The 20,456-nt window shown below is 46.7% G+C and overlaps 1 protein-coding gene across 2 annotated transcripts in view; it reads right to left on the minus strand.

The window, feature by feature from the left end:
- Window positions 1–16,893: 16,893 nt before the first annotated feature.
- Window positions 16,894–20,456, minus strand: part of LOC311146498 (rho GTPase-activating protein 12-like) — a 79,411-nt gene continuing 75,848 nt past the window's right edge. For both annotated transcript variants that reach the window (XM_084183001.1, XM_084183000.1), the window contains 2 exons: window positions 19,758–19,863; window positions 16,894–19,261 (listed from right to left, as the gene is read on the minus strand). In XM_084183001.1, the coding sequence (XP_084039127.1) occupies window positions 19,090–19,261; window positions 19,758–19,863 (278 nt within the window). In that variant the 3' untranslated portion in view covers window positions 16,894–19,089. The remainder of the gene's footprint in view (window positions 19,262–19,757; window positions 19,864–20,456) is intronic.

Consider the following 20,456-nt stretch of genomic DNA (forward strand, 5'->3'; position numbering starts at 1 on the left):
AATAAAGCGCTGCTCTACCTTCTTAACAGCACTATCAACAAGGCAGGTCCTACAGGCCCTAGTTTTGTCACACCTGGACTACTGTTCAGTCGTGTGGTCAGGTGCCACAAAAATTGCAATTGGCTCAGAACAGGGCAGCACGGCTGGCCCTTGGATGTACACAGAGAGCTAATATTAATAATATGCATGTTGATCTCTCCTGGTTCAAAGTGGAGGAGAGATTGCCGTCATCACTACTCATGTTTATGAGAGGTGTTGACATGTTGGGTGCACCGAGCTGTCTGTTTGAGCTACTGGTGCACAGCTCGTTCACCCATGCATACCCCACAAGACATGCTACCAGAGGTCTCTTCACAGTCCCCAAGTCCAGAACAGACTATGGGAGGTGCACAGTACTACATAGAGCCATGACTACATGGAACTCTATTCCACATCAAGTAACTGATGCAAGTAGTAAAATTAGATTAAAAAAACAGATTAAAAAACACTTTATGGAACAGCGGGGACTGTGAAGCAACACAAACATAGGCGCAGACACATGCATACACACACACGATAACATACGCACTATACACACACGTACACATGGATTTTTGTACTGTAGATATGTGGTAGTGGTGGAGTAGGCGCCTGAGGGCACACAGTGTTGTGAAATCTGTGAATGTATTGTAATGTTTTTAAAATTGTATGAACTGCCTTCATTTTAGAAACAGACATCAGAGATGATGCGATCACAGATTATCATGACTAACTATGTTTTCACACAGGCTTTAAAATGTGAATATACTGTACCGGGAAGGGGATACCTAGTCAGTTGCACAACTGAAATGTGTCTTCTCCATTTAAGACAACTCCTCTAAATCAAAGAGGTACATGGGGGTGCCTTAATCGACATAATCGGCGCCCAGGGATTTGAACTAGCAACCTTTCGGTTAATGGCCCAACACTCTTAACCGCTAGCCTACCTGCCTTAGCAATATTTGTGAAGACATTTCTGTAGACCAGGGAGGTTAAACTTGTCCACTAAAAGCAGGTCTTCCAAGTGAGGCTGAGAAAGCTACCTTCCTGTCTGTGAGATAGAGATGAGTCAACTATATCTGAATAATCAAATGAAATCAAAATGTATTTGTCACATGCGCCGAATACAACAGGTGTAGACCTTACAGTGAAATGCTTACTTACAAGCCCTTAACCAACAATGCAGTTTTAAGAAAGAATACCTTACAAAAAAATAAGAAATAAAAGTAACAAATAATTAAAGAGCAGCAGTAAAATAACAATAGTAAAATAACAATAGCGAGGCTATATACAGGGGTTACCGGGGGGGGGGGGGGGGGGGGAATGCAAATAGTCTGGGTAGCCATTTGATTAGATGTTCAGGAGTCTTATGGCTTGGGGGTAGAAGCTGTTTAGAAGCCTCTTGGACCTAGACTTGGCGCTCCGGTACCGCTTGCCGTGCAGTAGCAGAGAGAACAGTCTATGAGTAGGGTGGCTGGAGTCTTTGACAATTTTAAGGGCCTTCCTCTGACACTGCCTGGTATAGAGGTCCTGGATGGCAGGAAGCTTGTCCCCAGTGACGTAATGGGCCGTACGCACTACCCTCTGTAGTGCCTTGCGGTCGGAGGCCGAGCAGTTGCCATACCAGGCAGTGACACAACCAGTCAGGATGCTCTCGATGGTGCAGCTGTAGAACCTTTTGAGGATCTGAGGACCCATGCCAAATCTTTTCAGTCTCCTGAGGGGGAATAGGTTTTGTCGTGCCCTCTTCACGACTGCCTTGGTGTGCTTGGACCATGTTAGTTTGTTGGTGATGTGGACACCAAGGTACTTGAAGCTCTCAACCTGCTCCATTACAGCCCCGTCGATGAGAATGGGGGCGTGCTCGGTCCTCTTCATTTTCCTGTAGTCCACAATCATGTCCTTTGTCTTGATCACTATGAGGGAGAGGTTGTTGTCCTGGCACCACATGGCCAGGTCTCTGACCTCCTCCCTATAGGCTGTCTCGTCGTTGTCGGTGATCAGGCCTACCACTGTTGTGTCATCGGCAAACTTATTGATGGTGTTGGAGTCGTGCCTGGCCATGCAGTCATGAGTGAACAGGGAGTACAGGAGGGTGACTGAGCACACACCCGAGGGGCCCCCGTGTTGAGCATCAGCATGGCGGATGTGTTGTTACCTACCCTTACCACCTGGGGGCGACCCGTCAGGAAGTCCAGGATCCAGTTGCAGAGGGAGGTGTTTAGTCCCAGGGCCCTTAGCTTGGTGATGAGCTTTGAGGGCGCTATGGTGTTGAATGCTGAGCTGTAGTCAATTAATAGCATTCTCACATAAGTATTCCTTTTGTCCAGGTGTGAAAGGGCAGTGTGGAGTGCAATAGAGATTGCATCATCTGTGGATCTGTTGGGGCGGTATGCAAATTGGAGTGGGGCTAGGGTTTCTGGGATAATGGTGTTGATGTGAGCCATGACCAGCATTTCCAAGCACCTCATGGCTCAGACGTGAGTGCTACGGGTCGGTAGTCATTTAGGCAGGTTACCTTAGTGTTCTTGGTCACAGGGACTATGGTGGTCTGCTTGAAACATATTGGTATTACAGACTCAGACAGGGAGAGGTTGAAAATGTCAGTGAAGAGACTTTCCAGTTGGTCAGTGCATGCTCGGAGTACACATCCTGGTAATCCGTCTGGCCCTGCGGCCTTGTGAATGTTGACCTGTTTAAAGGTCTTACTCACATCGGCTATGGAGAGTGTGATCACACAGTCGTCCAGAACAGCTGATGCTCTCATGCATGTTTCAGTGTTACTTGCCTCGAAGCGCGCATAGAAGTCATTTAGCTTGTCTGGTAGGCTTGTGTCACTGGGCAGCTCGCGGCTGTGCTTCCCTTTGCAGTATGTAATAGTTTGCAATCCCTGCCACATCCGACGAGTGTCGGAGCCAGTGTGGTACGATTCGATCTTAGTCCTGTATTGACCCTTTGCCTGTTTGATGGTTCGTCGGAGGGCATAGCGGGATTTCTTATAAGCTTCTTGAAAGTGGCAGCTCTACCTTAGCTCAGTGCGGATATTGCCTGTAATCCATGGCTTCTGGTTGGGGTATGTACGTACAGTCACTGTGGGGATGACATCATCGATGCACTTATTGATGAAGCCAGTGACTGATGTGGTGTACTCCTTAATGCCATCGGAAGAATCCCGGAACATATTCCAGTCTGTGCTAGCAAAACAGTCCTGTAGCTTAGCATCTGCTTCATCTGACCACTGTTTTATTGACCGAGTCACTGGTGCTTCCTGCTTTAGTTTTTGCTTGTAAGCAGGAATCAGAAGGATATAGTTATGGTCAGATTTGCCAAATGGAGGGCAAGGGAGGGCTTTGTACGCATCTCTGTGTGTGGAGTAAAGGTTGTCTAGAGTTTTTTTCCCCTCTTACCAGAGGCTGCTGTTCTATCCTGCCGATTCAGTGTATAACCCACCATTAAAAAAAATATGTTGATACCTCTGGGTTAAATCAGACATGTCATCAACAGTAAGGTCAGTCATTCAGAGTATCATAATAAAACCATCCTGTCCGTAGTTTACAGTGCTGGGCTGTGTATTAGCTACAAATTGTAACGGTGATATGTGAACGCTTCCTTAGCTAGTGGAAAGCCCCGGCAGCAATTTATCTATTTTTTATTTGTTTTATTTTACCCTCTTTTTCTCCCCAATTTCGATCTTGTCTCATCGCTGCAACTCCCCAACGGGCTCAGGAGGCGAAGGCCGGCAACAATTTTTCAACTAACCTTTTCTTGGCGACACTTCCTTCCTTTTCTGTTCGGAAGAAACTTGTCTCATAAACGTTTGTGTCCAGTTGTAGGTGGAACTCCAAAAACCAGAGAATATTCCTAAAAATATTAAATTCACTTTTTGTATCGAGTGAGAAATGCCTCTTGCATGTATAGTATGTAGATCTATGTTTTGGTCGCACTGTGTGACGCGCTGTCATCTACTTCTACACGTGGCCGCGTGGCATAGAAACAACTTGTTCCTGCAAAGATGTTGGGAAATGCAAGATATCTGGCAGCTAAGATTGCGAGGGAACTCCTCACTCTGTGCAAAAAAGTGGATTTAATATCTTTCTGTATATTCTCTGTTTTTTGGAGTACCACCTGCAACTGGACACGGATGTTTATAAGAGACGAGTTTCTTCCGAATCTAGAACAAAAAAAGTATTGGCAAGAAAAGGTTAGTTAAAATATTGCTGTCAGGGTTTCCACTAGCTAAGGTGTAACGGCTGTATAGAAGCATTCACATATCACCGTTACAATGTGTAGCTAGGCTGTGTATCTAAACTTAGAAGACATACAGTATAAGATACTATAAGTAGTCAAAGCTACAGTATATTCATAATAATCAACTTTATTCCAAATGATGACAAATCTAATACTTCATTTTCATCACATTACCTTTACTGTTTTTCTTCAGAACTTCAATGTGGCTTTCAGTGATGTTAGAACAAGTCTCCATGGAGCTTAGTGCCACTGCTTGTGCTGAAATCTAGTTCATGAACAGCAAACAAGTCAGTGAGATTTAGGGCTGGATTCAATCCGAATCTCCGAAGTGTCGCGGAAGTTTTGCATTATAGCTGATTGAAATTTAAAGGCAATGTTCCCGCGTTCACGAAGACTGCATTCACGGTAAACGGTGCATATCTCAGCTCAATCGGAAATTACATTTTAATTAGGTTCTTCCACGATACTTCCGCGATATGGATTGAATCCAGCCCTTAGTATAAATGACTCATGACTCGTGATGTAATGTAAATAGTATAAACTGCACCACCGGGTGGCCATTTCATTAATTGGTCAGCAGCCTTATGGCTTTGGGGTAGAAGCTGTTAAGGAGCCTTTTGGACCTAGACTTGGCGCTCCGTTACCGCTTGCCGAGCGGTAGCAGAGAGAACAGTCTATGGCTTGGGTGACTGGAGTCTTTGACAATTTTGACGAAGAGGGCAGTCTACCTGGACTATGTGGGTGTTAGTGTAATAACAACAGCTATGAAATATATTAGATGTGCTTGCTGAAAGCAAAGCACAACTTCAGAAACTGTCCATACTTATTATAATTTGCCTTCTGCTGCCACCTGTAGCGCCAAAATCATAAAAGCTAACAACACCAAAACAACTTTAAAAAGACTGACCATCCCCAGTGTCACGTTCGCTTACAGACGGGAAGGACCAAGGCGCAGCGTGATATGCGTACATGTTTATTCAATATCAAACACAACGACAAAATAACAAACAAACTACCTTAACACGGAACAAGATCCCACAACCCACTAGTGCCAATAGGCTGCCTAAGTATGGTCCCCAATCAGAGACAACGAGCGACAGCTGCCTCTGATTGGGAACCACACAGGCCAACATAGATCTATACAAACTAGACTGTACAACATGGACAAACACAGCAAGGAAAATCCACACCCTGACTCAACATACAAGTGTCCTCTGAGTCAGGGCGTGACACCCAGTGTGCTTGAAAATTTTTTTGTAATACTACTTAGACTTTTCACACTACAAACATATTTGCTTAAATCCCAATGCATTTCAGGGGCTATAGAATTAAATGGGAAAAATTCAGGTCGCTACTAGTATTCAACCATTTAAGCTAGAGACGCCATTCAAACCCAAAAACGTGCAGACCGGACTGAAATAGTGTGCTTTAATACAGCTTTTTGATACCATTGATACTCTATAGGCTTGAATAGGAAATATTTTGATTCACCACTGCTCTTAAACCGTTAAATCTACAAACACCAAACCAACTTTACATGTACAGACTGACTCAACTTAGATTGCTCGTCAAAAGATTGTTGATGCTATTTGTTATTGGCACCCCTGTTTTCAATAAGTTGTGCACCCTCCCCTTGCAAGGATAAAGGCACTGAGCCTTTTTCTATAATGAGATTGGAGAACATTGCGAAGGAACTTAGACCATTCCTCCATACAGAATGTTTCCAGATACTTGATATAATTTGGTCTGCGCTTATGGACTGCCCTCTTCGATTCAAACCACAGGTTTTCAGTTGGGTTCAAGTCCGGAGACTGAGATGGCCATTGTAAAATGTTGATTTTGTGGTCAATTGAAAATGTCTTTGTGGATTTTGCAACAAGCTTTCACAGTCTCACGTCAGAATTAGACGTTCATCCATGTTTCTCAAATGTCAAATTTAGAAGTTATTCCAAACGTCAAATTCCGAAGTTTAAGGCTAACTTTAGGCATTAACTCTGATTTTTTTAGGTTAGGGTTAAGTTTAGGCATAACTCAGAATTCTTAAGGTTAGGCATTAACTCCAAATGGTTATGGTAAGCTTTAAGGTTAGGGATAGGCTTAAAACCAGAGGCAAATACTTATGCCCATCCGCCATCCCCCTCACCCTAGCAAAACCGAAACCTACTTGAAGGTAACAGTGCTCACTGTTGCCCCTATTGGCCGGTTTCCACATCATCTCCCGACGTCCTCAGACATACAGTGGGGAGAACAAGTATTTGATACACTGCCGATTTTGCAGGTTTTCCTACTTACAAAGCATGTAGAGGTCTGTCATTTTTTATCATAGGTACACTTCAACTGTGAGAGACAGAATCTAAAACAAAAATCCAGAAAATCACATTGTATGATTTTTAAGTAATTAATTTGCATTTTATTGCATGACATAAATATTTGATCACCTACCAACCAGTAAGAATTCCGGCTCTCACAGACCTGTTAGTTTTTCTTTAAGAAGCCCTCCTGTTCTCCACTCATTACCTGTATTAACTGCACCTGTTTGAACTCGTTACCTGTATAAAAGACACCTGTCCACACACTCAATCAAACAGACTCCAACCTCTCCACAATGGCCAAGACCAGAGAGCTGTGTAAGGACATCAGGGATACAATTGTAGACCTGCACAGGGCTGGGATGGGCTACAGGACAATAGGCAAGCAGCTTGGTGAGAAGGCAACAACTGTTGGTGCAATTTTTAGAAAATGGAAGAAGTTCAAGATGACGGTCAATCACCCTCGGTCTGGGGCTCCATGCAAGATCTCACCTCGTGGGGCATCAATGATCATGAGGAAGGTGAGGGATCAGCCCAGAACTACACGGCAGGACCTGGTCAATGACCTGAAGAGAGCTGGGACCACAGTCTCAAAGAAAACCATTAGTAACACACTACGCCGTCATGGAATAAAATCCTGCAGCGCACGCAAGGTCCCCCTGCTCAAGCCAGCGCATGTCCAGGCCCGTCTGAAGTTTGCCAATGACCATCTGGATGATCCAGAGGAGGAATGGGAGAAGGTCATGTGGTCTGATGAGACAAAATAGAGCGTTTTGGTCTAAACTCCACTCGCCGTGTTTGGAGGAAGAAGAAGAATGAGTACAACCCCAAGAACACCATCCCAACCGTGAAGCATGGAGGTGGAAACATCATTCTTTGGGGATGCTTTTCTGCAAAGGGGACAGGACGACTGCACCGTATTGAAGGGAGGATGGATTGGGCCATATATCGCGAGATCTTGGCCAACAACCTCCTTCCCTCGGTAACAGCATTGAAGATGGGTCGTGGCTGGGTCTTCCAGCATGACAACGACCCGAAACACACAGCCAGGGCAACTAAGGAGTGGCTCCGTAAGAAGCATCTCAAGGTCCTGGAGTGGCCTAGGCAGTCTCCAGACCTGAACCCAATAGAACATCTTTGGAGGGAGCTGAAAGTCTGTATTGCCCAGCGACAGCCCCGAAACCTGAAGGATCTGGAGGAGGTCTGTATGGAGGAGTGGGCCAAAATCTGCTGCAGGAAACGTATGATCTCTGTAATTGCAAACAGGTTTCTGTACCAAATATTAAGTTCTGCTTTTCTGATGTATCAAATACTTCTGTGTTGTTAGAGGGTGGCGTGACCACCACCCTCTAACAACCCCCCCGTAGCACCCCTGGTCTGGTCCCGCTGGCTGGAGCTGGACTGGACACCGGTGAAACAGGCACGGGCCGTGCCGGACTGATGACGCGCACCACAGGTTTGGTGCGGGGAGCAGGGACGGGCCGGACCGGGCTGGCAACGCGCACCACAGCCTTGGTGCGGGGAGCAGGGACGGGCCGTACCGGGCTGACGTCGCGCACCACTGGCTTGGTGCGGGGAGCAGGAACGGGCCGGACCGGGCTGACGTCGCGCACCACTGGCTTGGTGCGGGGAGCAGGAACGGGCCGGACCGGGCTGACGACGCGCACCACAGGCTTGGTGCGGGGAGCAGGAACAGGTCGGGCTGGCGACGCGCACCATAGGCTTGGTGCGGGGTGCAGGAACAGGCCGGGCCGGGCTGGCGACGCGCACCATAGGCTTGGTGCGGGGAGCAGGAACAGGCCGGGCCGGGCTGGCGACGCGCACCATAGGCTTGGTGCGGGGAGCAGGAACGGGCCGGGCCGGGCTGGCGACGCGCACAACAGGCTTGGTGCGGGGAGCAGGAACAGGCCGGGCCGGGCTGGCGACGCGCACCATTGGCTTGGTGCGAGGGGCAGGAACAGGCCGGACCGGGCTGGCGACGCGCACCATTGGCTTGGTGCGAGGGGCAGGAACAGACCGGACCGGGCTGGCGACGCGCACCACAGGCTTGGTGCGAGGGGCAGGAACAGGCCGGGCCGGGCTGGCGACGCGCATCACAGGCTTGGTGCGGGGAGCAGGAACGGGCCGGACCGGGCTGTGGAGACGGACTGGAGGTCTGGAGCGAAGAGCTGACACAACCCGTCCTGGCTGAATGCCTATTTTTACACACTCTGTGTGAGGCATCAGCACAGGACGTACAGGGCTGTGTACTCGTACTGGCACTACAGCACGTGACACTGGCGCAGGATATCCGGGACCGAGGAGGGGTACTGGAGGCCACGAGCGTTGAACCGGCACACTCCGTCCTGGCTGCATGCCCACCTTAGCACGACACGTGCGTGGTGCTCGCACAGGACGTACCGGACTGTGCCGGACCACTCGCGGCACAGTACGCAGCTCCGCATACCTCGGAACCTGCCCAGTCTCACGCTGCCTAGCCTGAGTACGGGGAGTTGGCTCTGCTCTACCTCTAGGCTCCGCCAACCTCCCTTCCAGCCCCCCAAACCCGGTGGCCTCCTCTCCTAATCCACAAACTCACCCAGTAGCTGCCTCCAGCAGCCCCGTCGTCCATGCCATGTGCCCCCCCCAAAAAAATGTATTGGGGTTGCCTCTTGCATGTCCGACGTCGGCCCGGTTGGCGCCGCTGCTCCTCTCTATGGCGCGCCTCCACCGTCTCCTCCCACGGACGGCGATCCATACCGGCCTGGATTTCCTCCCAAGTCCAGGACCCCTGCCCGTCCAAGATCTCCTCCCAAGTCCAGGCTGTCTGCTCCTGGACACGCTGCTTGGTCCTGTTTTGGTGGGATCTTCTGTCACGGTCGTCATAATGATTGGACCAAGGCGCAGCGTGATATGTGTACATCTTTTTAATAGTGTACTGGCAACACGATACAAAATACAAAACAACCAAACGAAACGTGAAGTCCTCGGTTAACAACACAAACCAACACGGAACAAGATCCCACAAAACACAAGTGCACAACAGGCTGCCTAAGTATGGTTCCCAATCAGAGACAACAAGCAACAGCTGATTCTCGTTGCCTCTGATTGAGAACCACCCCGGCCAACCTAGAAAACACATGAACTAGAAACTGAACATAGAACACAAAACATAGACCCTACACACCCTGGCTCAACATATAAGAGTCCCCAGAGCCAGGGCGTGACTCCAAGTTCTATAATTCTCCAACTATGGCCCGTGGATTTCCCTTTGCCTCCCGAACCATCTTCCTCACTGTGCGTGGGGACCAGATACACTTGTGTCCTTTTCCAGCAAGTGTTCCAGTGGTAATATACTTTTTAATTATTGCCCTAATATTTGTAAGTGGTATATGTTTTTTTGTACCCATTGCCTTATTTATGAAGGTCAACCACCATTTGTTTCTTTTTGTTTGTGAGCTCTTTATCTTTCCCAATGGTGATGGATGACAAATGGATTTTACATGTTACCTCATTTTTATACCCCAGTGAAAAAGAAAGCCATGGAAGGGCACACTACAGTTCCTTAAGCTCTGATGAATTTAAAAAAGTAGAATGTTAAAGCAGATTATTTGTTTTATATGATTTTTTACGTTCGTTAGGGATTTTGACACATATCTTTTTGAGATTTTTTTCTAAATGTTCATTTTTTGTGTGCATACAACATAGCTCAGGATTTGTATTATTTATTTTATACATTATCTTTTGCTCATAATAATTTTGGAGATGACTGTTTAGTTATTACACATGGTCGCCAAACTAGCTATGCTGTTAATGCCACTGTCACGCCCTGACTTATGGGACTCTTGTATGTTGAGTCAGGGTGTGGAGATCTATGTTATTATTTCTATGTTCTCATTCTAGGTTTTGTGTTTCTATGTTTGGCCGGGTGTGATTCCCAATCAGAGGCAGCTGTCGCTCGTTGTCTCTGATTGGGGATCATACTTTAGTAGCCTGTTTGTTATCATTAGTTGGGGGATCTTGTTCCGTGTATAGGCTTGTATTGTGTTTAACCTGAGGACTTCACGTTACGTTGTTCGTGTGTTTATTTTGATTAAATAAACATGTATGCATTTCACGCTGCGCCTTGGTCTGACCCGTCCTTCAACGTCCGGGACAGAAGATCCCACCAAACACGGACCAAGCAGCGAGCCCAGGAGCAAACACCCTGGACACAGGTGGGGAAGATTTGGTCTTGGGAGGAGATATTTGCGGGGAAAGGACCCTGGGCGAAGGAGGAAGCCCAGGCAGGAGAGGAGCAACGGCAACACAGAAGGCACCGGCCGAGGAGGAAGCCCGAGAGGCAGCCCCAATATTTTTTTTAGGGGGGGGCTAAAGGGGTGGTCGGGGAGCGAGAGAGAAGAGCCCCGACCACTGCACCCGGTGGGTTTCCAGGTTGAGTCCCTACGACCATGGGAACAAGAGTGGGAACAGTTTTATACTGAGGAGTCGGAGGATGACGACGACGATTAGTTTCTGTTCGCTAACTCGTGGGGGCTTCCGGAGGAGTCCTCACTGGAGGAGGATTGCCGAGAGAGAGAGAAGGATCGGATCTGCAGGGTAAGAGAGGAGGCCACCACATTACGGGGGCTGATAGCGAGAATAGAGCAGGAGAGCTCCATTCAAGAGGAGGCACTGCAGGAGGCTCGTAGGGAGAAGGAGGAAGTAGATGCACGGAGAGAGGAGCTGGTCAGGCAACATAAGGAGCGTGGGTTAATTGAGGAACCCATATATGCGGAGATACGCACTGTATCGCCAGTGCACATGCACAGCCCAGTGCGTTCTGTGCCAGCGCCCCACACGTGTCTTGCGAAAGTGGGCATCCAGCCAGGACGGGTTGTGCCGGCTCAACGCTCCTGGTCTCCAGTGCGCCTCCACGGTCCAGTATATCCTGCTCCGGTTCTACGCACTGTGTCACCAGTGCGCCTCACCAGCCCGGTAAGCCCCGTACCTGCTCCCCGCACCAAACCAGTGGTGCGTGTTCCCAGTCCGGCCCGGCCCGTTCCTGTTCCTCACACCAAGCCAGTGGTGCATGTCGCCAGCCCGGTACGCCCCGTACCTGCTCCCCGCACCAAACCAGTGGTGTGTGTCCCCAGTCCGGCCCGGCCTGTTCCTGCTCCTCGCACCAGACCAGTGGTGCGTGTTCCCAGTCCAGCTCCGGTCAGCGGATCCACTCCGGAACCAGAGCAGTCCGTTCCACCGGGGTCTAGTCCAGCTCCGGTCAGCAGCTCCACTCCAGAGCCAGAGCAGTCCGCTCCACCGGTGCACAGTCCAGCTCCGGTCAGCGGATCCACTCCGGAACCAGAGCAGTCCGCTCCACTGGGGTCTAGTCCAGCTCCGGTCAGCAGCTCCACTCCGGAGCCAGAGCAGTCCGCTCCACCGGTGCCCAGTCCAGCTCCGGTCAGCGGCTCCAGTCCAGACCCAGACGTCAGCCCCTCTCCAGGTTCGGGGTCTCCCACACCAGGGCCCAGACAGGGCTTGGTGCATCGCGGGAGGATTGCCGATCCAGGCCCAGACGTCAGCCCCTCTCCAGGTTTGGGATCTCCCACACCAGGGTCCAGACAGGGCTGGGTGCATCGTGGGAGGAAGGAGAGGGGAAGTAGCGCGCCGAGGTCCAGACCAGACCAGGGGCGCAACGGGGAGGCTGAGAGAATGTGGTCGTCACGTCCGGAGCGGAATGCCCACCCAGACCCTACCCTGTTATGTCAGGTTTGTGCGGTCGGAGTCCGCACCTTTGGGGGGGGGACTCCGCCAAACTTATGGAACTCTTGTATGTTGAGTCAGGGTGTGGAGATCTATGTTATTATTTAGATGTTTACATTCTAGGTTTTGTGTTTCTATGTTTGGCCGGGTGTGATTCCCAATCAGAGGCAGCTGTCGCTCGTTGTCTCTGATTGGGGATCATACTTAAGTAGCCTGTTGGCAATCAGTTGTTGTGGGATCTTGTTCCGTGTATAGGCTTGTATTGTGTTTAGCCTGAGGACTTCACGTTACGTTGTTTTGTTCGTGTGTTTATTTTGATTAAATAAACATGTATGCATTTCACGCTGCGCCTTGGTCTGACCCGTCCTTCAACGACCGTGACAGCCACAAATGGAGTGTCACTGTTGCTGTAGGTGGGAGATGTGGTCTACATGCATCTCTGGTCTACATGCATCTCTGGTCTGGAAGAAAGCTATATGATGATGAATATCGCCATAGCACATTCAATGGTCACCTGCTCTTCACTATGTAAGAGGATTAAAATACTATCTCATGGTGTGTATGTTGTCTTTGTCATGTAAATATCATACTGTAGCTACAAAATATGTTGAATAAATGCTGATTTTCTCTCAATCCTGTGATGAAATTCCTCCTGCTGTATATGTAAGACTAGTGAACACTGCGTACTATAATAAAGTATCAAAAGGCAGGAAAGATTACTTATCATGTCATAAACATGTGCACTCTCTCTCTCTCTCTCTCTCTCAAACACACACACACACATGCACGTGCACACATATTTGTGCTCACACGAACTCTGATACTTTTAATGCGGACCAGAGCTAGACCAACGCTACTAGCTACGACCTGGACCAGAGCTAGTGTAGACCAGAGCTAGAGCAGACCAGAGCTGGCTACTAGCTACGCCCTTAACCAGAGCTGGACAAAAGCTAGCTAGTTACTAGCTACACCCTGGTCCAGAGCTAGTGCTAGTGAAGTATTCATGGTGAAGTAGTGGTAGTGACGGCAGTAGTAATGGTAGTATTGGTAATAGGGTTGTCATACGCTATGGACTAGTTCTTGGGGTGGTTTGTAGGTGTGGAGTTACTGTAATGTACTGTAACTTTAAGCTCTGAAAATGTTTTTAGTTTGAACATTCTGAAAGTTTTGTGGCAGGGATTTCAGTTTAAAATGTTGAAGCCTGCATTCTGCCATTGAAATGAATGGGGATACAACAAGCTTTGTAGTTTATCATGAAAAATGGGACCAACACTTTACATGTTGCATTTATATTTTTGTTATATTATTTTAAAAAATACACAATCAGTCTATGTTATGGAATGGATCCTAAATATACATGTTTGTTTCACCAAGTTTCTAATGGTCACCATATAAAGTCATACATACTTTAATTACTATCAGACTTCTGTACAACATATTTCCTGTCCATCAGTCCCCCGTCCATACACACACATTCACACAGGGTACGTCCCAAATGGCACCCTATTCCCTTTATGGTGCACTACTTTTGACAAGGCCTCTGGTCAATAGTAGTGCACTATAATGGGAAAAAGTCCCATTTGGAACGCATCCAAACACTACAGCTTTACACATATTTTCAATAGAACTTACATACATTTTATTAAAGGTTGCTTGCCTTATTATCATACATTTACCACCAGTCAAAGATATACACATCTGAGTAACATTTCTGTGTTTTTAAGTTCTCTCACTGATAGGAGAGGATTTGTTCTAAAAACCAGAGAAGCAGAGTAGTTTTGGTATGAATGGCTGAAGTAAAAACATGAGTCAGTGGCTGCATCCTGATATTCCCTAATATAGTGCACTACCTTTGAGTAGTGTACAACGGACTGCTTCCAGTATCTCCAGAGGGGTAGAGGAGCTGAGGGCAACCCAACAGACAGCGAGACCAAGCAAGAGACAGACAGACCTCTCTATACAGTATGGTCTGTCTGTCCTTAACAGATAAATATACGGTAGAGTGTAGGCTACATACTATAAGTAGTGCAGCCAGAATAGTGGATAGATAAACCCTCCCCCTGCAATACTGATGCCACTGTGGGGAGACTGAGGCTACTGAGGCCTGTCTGACAGACCCACGTCTCCGGAACATTTGTTTGTTACTCCAACCTACCCGTGGACAGAAGTGGATTTTTGTCTTTTTGTCTTTGGCAGAAAGTCCCACAAATCCAGCCATGGTGAGATGAGGAGGAGGGGGGAAGCATACATGTTTGCATCTAAGTGTATGGTCATGGTGGTGGTGGTGTTCAGAGAGTAGGACTGGGTTATATTCATTACCATAGACTGTAACAAAATGTTTTGCAACAGAAAACGAAAAATCAAACGTTTTTTATTGGATAAGTTCAGGTAGGGAGTTTCGGCTTTCCATGGTGACATCACCACGCAGTAAATTGGTTAATAGACCAATAACAAAGAGAGTTACAAACCTCTGCCAATAAAAGCTAGTTTTTAGTTTTCTCCTCTCCACTCAGATCATTCACAGTCCTAGCAAAATTCTTGCTTGAGAAACAGTTTTCTGCTAAAAAGCTATTTTTACCCATTTTAATTTAAATCTATCACAGTAAGGTACATCATTGTCACCCAGAAATTATATGATATTGATTTAAAATGACTGCAATGGGCCTTTAACAATCCTCTTACATAGTGAAAAGCAGGTGACCACTGAAGGTGCTGAGGCGATTTTCATTGTCAAATATCTGCCGCCCAGCCCAGAGATGCATGTAGACCACATCTCCCACCTCCAGCAGGAGTGACACTCCATTGGAGGAATTAACACTACCAGCAGCTTGGCGAGCGTATGCCATAGCTATTTGATGTCCATTCTTAAACAAGGCCGTGGTAGTAGGAACTGAATCATCACCCCACGCAAAGACGTAAAACCTGAACAGGTAGAGTCCTCTCACTGGTGCTGTGAAGATCCCTGTATCAGAACACAACATTTAGGCTTTTTTTGTAGATGTTTAAACAGATTAACATAAAGCATGACACTATACATAATTTGGTTGCAAAGTGCCTGTGACAACAGGTGATGTGTATTGTGTCCTGTACCTGTAGTGGGGTTATAAGCATTGCCAATATTTGTGTAGACTTGTCTGTAGACCAGGGTGGTTCCAGTGTTGAAGGGTCCAACTTGTCCACTAAAAGCAGGTCCTCCAAGTGAGGCTGAGAAAGCCACCTTTCTGTCTGTGAAATGTAGATGAGTCGATATTACTTTATCAAACTGGTCACTGCAAACTGAATAATATTGATACCTCTGGGTCATATCAGACATGTCATCAACAATAAGGTCAGTCATTCAGATGATCATAATGAAACCATCTTGTCAGTGGTTAACAGTGGCGCAGCGGTCTAAGGCACTGCATCTCAGTGCTTGAGGCGTCACTACAGACCCCCTGGTTCGATTCCAGGCTGTATCACAACCGGCCGTGATTGGGAGTCCCATAGGGCGGCGCACAGTTGGCCCAGCGTCGTCCAGGTTTGGCCGGTGTAGGCCGTCATTGTAAATAAGAATTTGTTCTGAACTGACTTGCCTGGTTAAAAAATAAAAATACAAAAATAGCTAGGCTTTATGCACATAGGAAAGATTACTGCTCTGCTGTTTCACTACTGGTGACAAACGTTATGCTAAAATGTTTTTCAAACATTACTCTAAATATTACCTTCAATATGTCTCTTCAGAACTTCAACGTGGCTCTCAGTTATGTTAGAACGAGTCTCCATTGAGCTTAGTTCCACTGCTTGTGCTGAAATAAGATGCACAAAACAATGTGTGAGATAAACAGTCACATACTTATGAAATAATCTATATGTAGTATTATTAACTACAGTATTATTGTGCTAACCTTCATTCCTTCTAGTCTGTTCCTCCACTTTGGACTTCAGTTCCTCCACCTGGCTCTCACTGGCTCTCAGTCGGGCCTCCATGGCTCCCAGTTCAGTCTTTGTGTGTCTCAGCTCAACTCTCTGCTCCACCATCATTGTGTTCATCTCTCTCAGCACAGTGTGGATGTCAGGCTGGCAGGTTTGCTGGCTGTGTGTTGAGGCTGCAGCTTCCGCTCTTTGCTTGTCAACCTGAATGTCACTCCCTCTGCTTTCTCCATCCTCATAGTCAAACTGCTGGATCTCATTCACGCTGACTCCGTCTCTGTGGACCTGGGCTCCAGACAGACAGCAGAGCAGCAACAGCAGCAGAGCTACAACACTCTCCATTCTCCTTCCTTGATGATGATTTCCTCTTCTTGTGGTTATTTCCGCTGTTATTTTGGAGTCTCAGTTGTCGCCTTTATATCCTGTCCTCTTAAACCATAACCTGGTGATAACTGGGACACGTGCAGATATGAAGCCAAACAATAAGGTGTTAAATCAAACTGATTCACCACAAGATTATTATTAACTTATATCATGATATCAACAAGACCCATCTGAATTAACTTTGCCTTGTGTGCATGGATGGTGGAAACGTGTGCACGTTTTTGGTTGAAGGTATCAGTGCTCACGTGTGCAGAAATGTGTGTGTGTATCAGATGAGAACATATGATAAAACAAGACTGCCACAGGTTTTTACAGGGTCTCAATGGAGGCCTTTATTCCAATTAAACAAAGAAGTCATGAACAGCAGTTAGTTTGGAAAATAATTACATTCAAAATGTGCCATTTACCGAAAATACAGGTAAACTTTTAAAACCCCAGTTAATATAATAGTTTGTCAAATTCCAGTAATTCAGGCTTTCCAACAATCCTGGTTTGAATGTTCCCGGAATCAGGAGGAAATCGCTGAATATCCGGAGAATCCTCCCAACAGTGATTTCTGAAAAACCTGGGAATTTTAGGAAGGTTACTGGAATTTTCAACCCTAAACAGTTCATATAATTTTTGTGGAATGGATCTTAAATATACATGTTTGTTTCCCCAAGTTTCTAATGGTCACCATATAAAGTCATACATACTTTAATTACTATCAGACTTCTGTACAACATATTTCCCGTCCATCAGTCCCCCGTCCATACACACACATTCACACAGGTTACGTCCCAAATGGCACCCTATTCCCTTTATGGTGCACTACTTTTGACAAGGCCTCTGGTCAAAAGTAGTGCACTATAAAGGGAAAAAGTCAAATTTGGAACGCATCCAAACACTACAGCTTTACACATATTTTCAATAGAACTTACATACATTTTATTAAAGGTTGCTTGCCTTATTATCATACATTTACCACCAGTCAAAGATATACACATCTGAGTAACATTTATGTGTTTTTAAGTTATCTCGCTGATAGGAGAGGATTTGTTCTAAAAACCAGAGAAGCAGAGTAGTTTTGGTATGAATGGCTGAAGTAAAAACATGAGTCAGTGGCTGCATTCTGAATGGCACCAATATTCCCTAATATAGTGCACTACCTTTGAGTAGTGAACAACGGACTGCTTCCAGTATCTCCAGAGGAGAGAGAGAGAGAGAGCGAGAGAGAGAGAGAGAAAATAAGTCTGTATTTTAGAGGTGCTGTGGCCTTTACACAGGCACGCAAGCACACACACAAATGCACGCACACACAGGGCTGTATTAGGAGGTAAGAGTCTACCACATAGCTCATTACATGACATACAGGTACATACAGGTACATACAGGCTGCGCATCTAATGGCACCCTATACCCTATAAAGTGCACTACTTTTGATAATGCACTATATAGAGAATAGAGTACCATTTGGGACTCACAAACACTCTCCCAGCTCTGTACTTTAGAAACAGTAGAGGGAGACAAAGCCACTTTATTTACAGCCATTCATTCATTCTCTAGCTCACTACTTTTAGTTTTGACCAAGGCCCATAGGGCTCTGTTCAGTCGTTTTGGGACGCAGACATTGTGTTGGTAGAGGAGCTGAGGGTGTCCCAGTAGACAGAGAGACCAAGCAAGAGACAGACAGACAGACCTCTCTATACAGTATGGTCTGTATGTCCTTAACAGATAAATATCCTGTACAGTGTAGGCTAAATACTGTCTGTAGTGCAGCCAGAATAGTGGATAGATAAACCCTCCCCCTGCAATACTGATGCCACTGTGGGGAGACTGAGGCTACTGAGGCCTGCCTGACAGACCCACCTATCCTGAACATATCCAGTTTGCTACTCCACCCTAACCATAATATATTGTCTGTCCTCTCTTCAACGCTCCATCCGGCCAGTATCCTCCATTCGGCCAGTCTATCCAGGCGAGAGGCTAACTCAGATACTGGCCATGGAAATCCAGTGTATGGACAGAAGTGGATTTTTGTATTTTGCAGAAAGTCCCACAAATCCAGCCATTGTGAGAAGAGGAGGGGGGAAGCATACAAGTTTGCAGCTAAGTGCAAAGAGTCTCAACTTAGTTGGTTTATTGGTTGTGGATAATAAGTCCACCTTTGTCTTTACCATGTATTCATACAGGTTTGGTCTGTGGGAGATGGAATCTGAGGTGTGCTGTGAATGACCACGTGTTAGAGGAAGGTGAGGCTTGGGTTTGGTCTGGTTGGGCTGGGCTGGGCTGGGTTGAGAGCTCTGTATGGTGATGGTGGTGGTGTTCAGAGAGTAGGCCTGGGTTGTATTCATTACCATAGACCGTAACAAAATGTTTTGCAACAGAAAACGATAAACAAGGGTGAAGTTGCTGATCCTGGGTCAGTTTTGCATTTTCCCCACCAATGGTTAAGGTTAGGATTGGGGGAGGGGAAACTGATACTAGATCTGTACATCGGGAAAAGTCACCCCTCTGGTCTCTACCTAAAGATGCCCTCATACTCCAGAAGGATGAGCTCTACTATTTGGTTCTGATAGACCATGTGTACAGCCATGTTCCAGGTCTCTGTCTCAGGTCTGAGCAGGGTGGGGCCAAACACTATGGCCACACTCTGGGTCGTCATACGGTTCTCCTCGCCATGGTGAATCACCCTGCAGACAGAGAGAGAGAGAGATCACATTTTTATTTGTATTTAACCTTCATTTAACCAGGCAGGTCAATTAAACAAAACTTCTTCTTCACATTGACGGCCTGGCAAGAGGCGATGAAAGTAAGTCAAATTAAAAGCACAGTATGAGACCGAGAGAGTGTGAGAGAGAGTGAGAGAGAGAGAGAGAGAGAGAGAGTGTGAGAGAGAGAGAGAGTGTGAGAGAGAGAGAGAGAGAGAGACAGAGAGAGACAGAGAGAGAGAGAGAGAGAGAGAGAGAGAGAGAGAGAGAGAGAGAGAGAGAGAGAGAGAGAGCAAGAGAGAGGAGTGTGGGTTATTAGAGCCAAAGCTGTAGCATTATAGAATTGTACAGAACATTTATATTTCTAGAAAACCTAGGAATTTTGCAACCCTACTCCTGTTAAACCGTGGATCAACATGAATGAGGCTAACACAATCAGATCATATTGTAATTTTTTAACTGTTGAAGTGTGACTTACTTCCTGAGGTGTTTGAAGAGGGCCTGCATGGTGTCCTGGTTAGGTTTTGGCAACTGTTTGACCAGCTCCTTGATAGACTGGACACGCTGCATGTAGTCTGGCATCTCTGTTTAGCAGGAAGATAGGACAAACATTACAGAAGAAAATTGTCTTAGACACAGTAAAAACAAAACAAAAAAGCCTTTCATGAACTAACAGCCGCACTTCACTCCCCTCTAAATGTTTCATGAGATTAAATAAAATAACCCAGAAATGCACCGTTAGTGAGCATTTCTCCTTTGCCAAGATAATGCATCCACCTGACAGGTGTGGCATATCAAGAAGCTGATTAAACAGCATGATCATTACAAAGGTGCACCTTGTGCTGGGACAATAAAAGGCCACTAAAATGTGCAGTTTTGTCACACAACACAATGCCACAGATGTCTCAAGTTTTGAGGGAGGGTGCAATTGGTATGCTGACTGCAGGAATGTCCACCAGAGCTGCTGCCAGAGAATTGAATGTTCATTTCTCTACCATAAGCCGCCTCCAACGTCATTCTAGAGAATTTGGCAGCACGTCCAACCGACCTCACATCCGCAGACCACGTGTAACCACGCCAGCCCAGGACCTCCACATCCGGTTTCTTCACCTGCGGGATCGTCTGAGACCAGCCAATCGGACAGCTGATGAAACTGTGGGTTTGCACAACCGAATAA

This window comes from Coregonus lavaretus (genome assembly GCF_964263955.1).
Source record: "Coregonus lavaretus genome assembly, chromosome: 19".
In the NCBI taxonomy this organism is placed as follows: Eukaryota; Metazoa; Chordata; class Actinopteri; order Salmoniformes; family Salmonidae; genus Coregonus; species Coregonus lavaretus.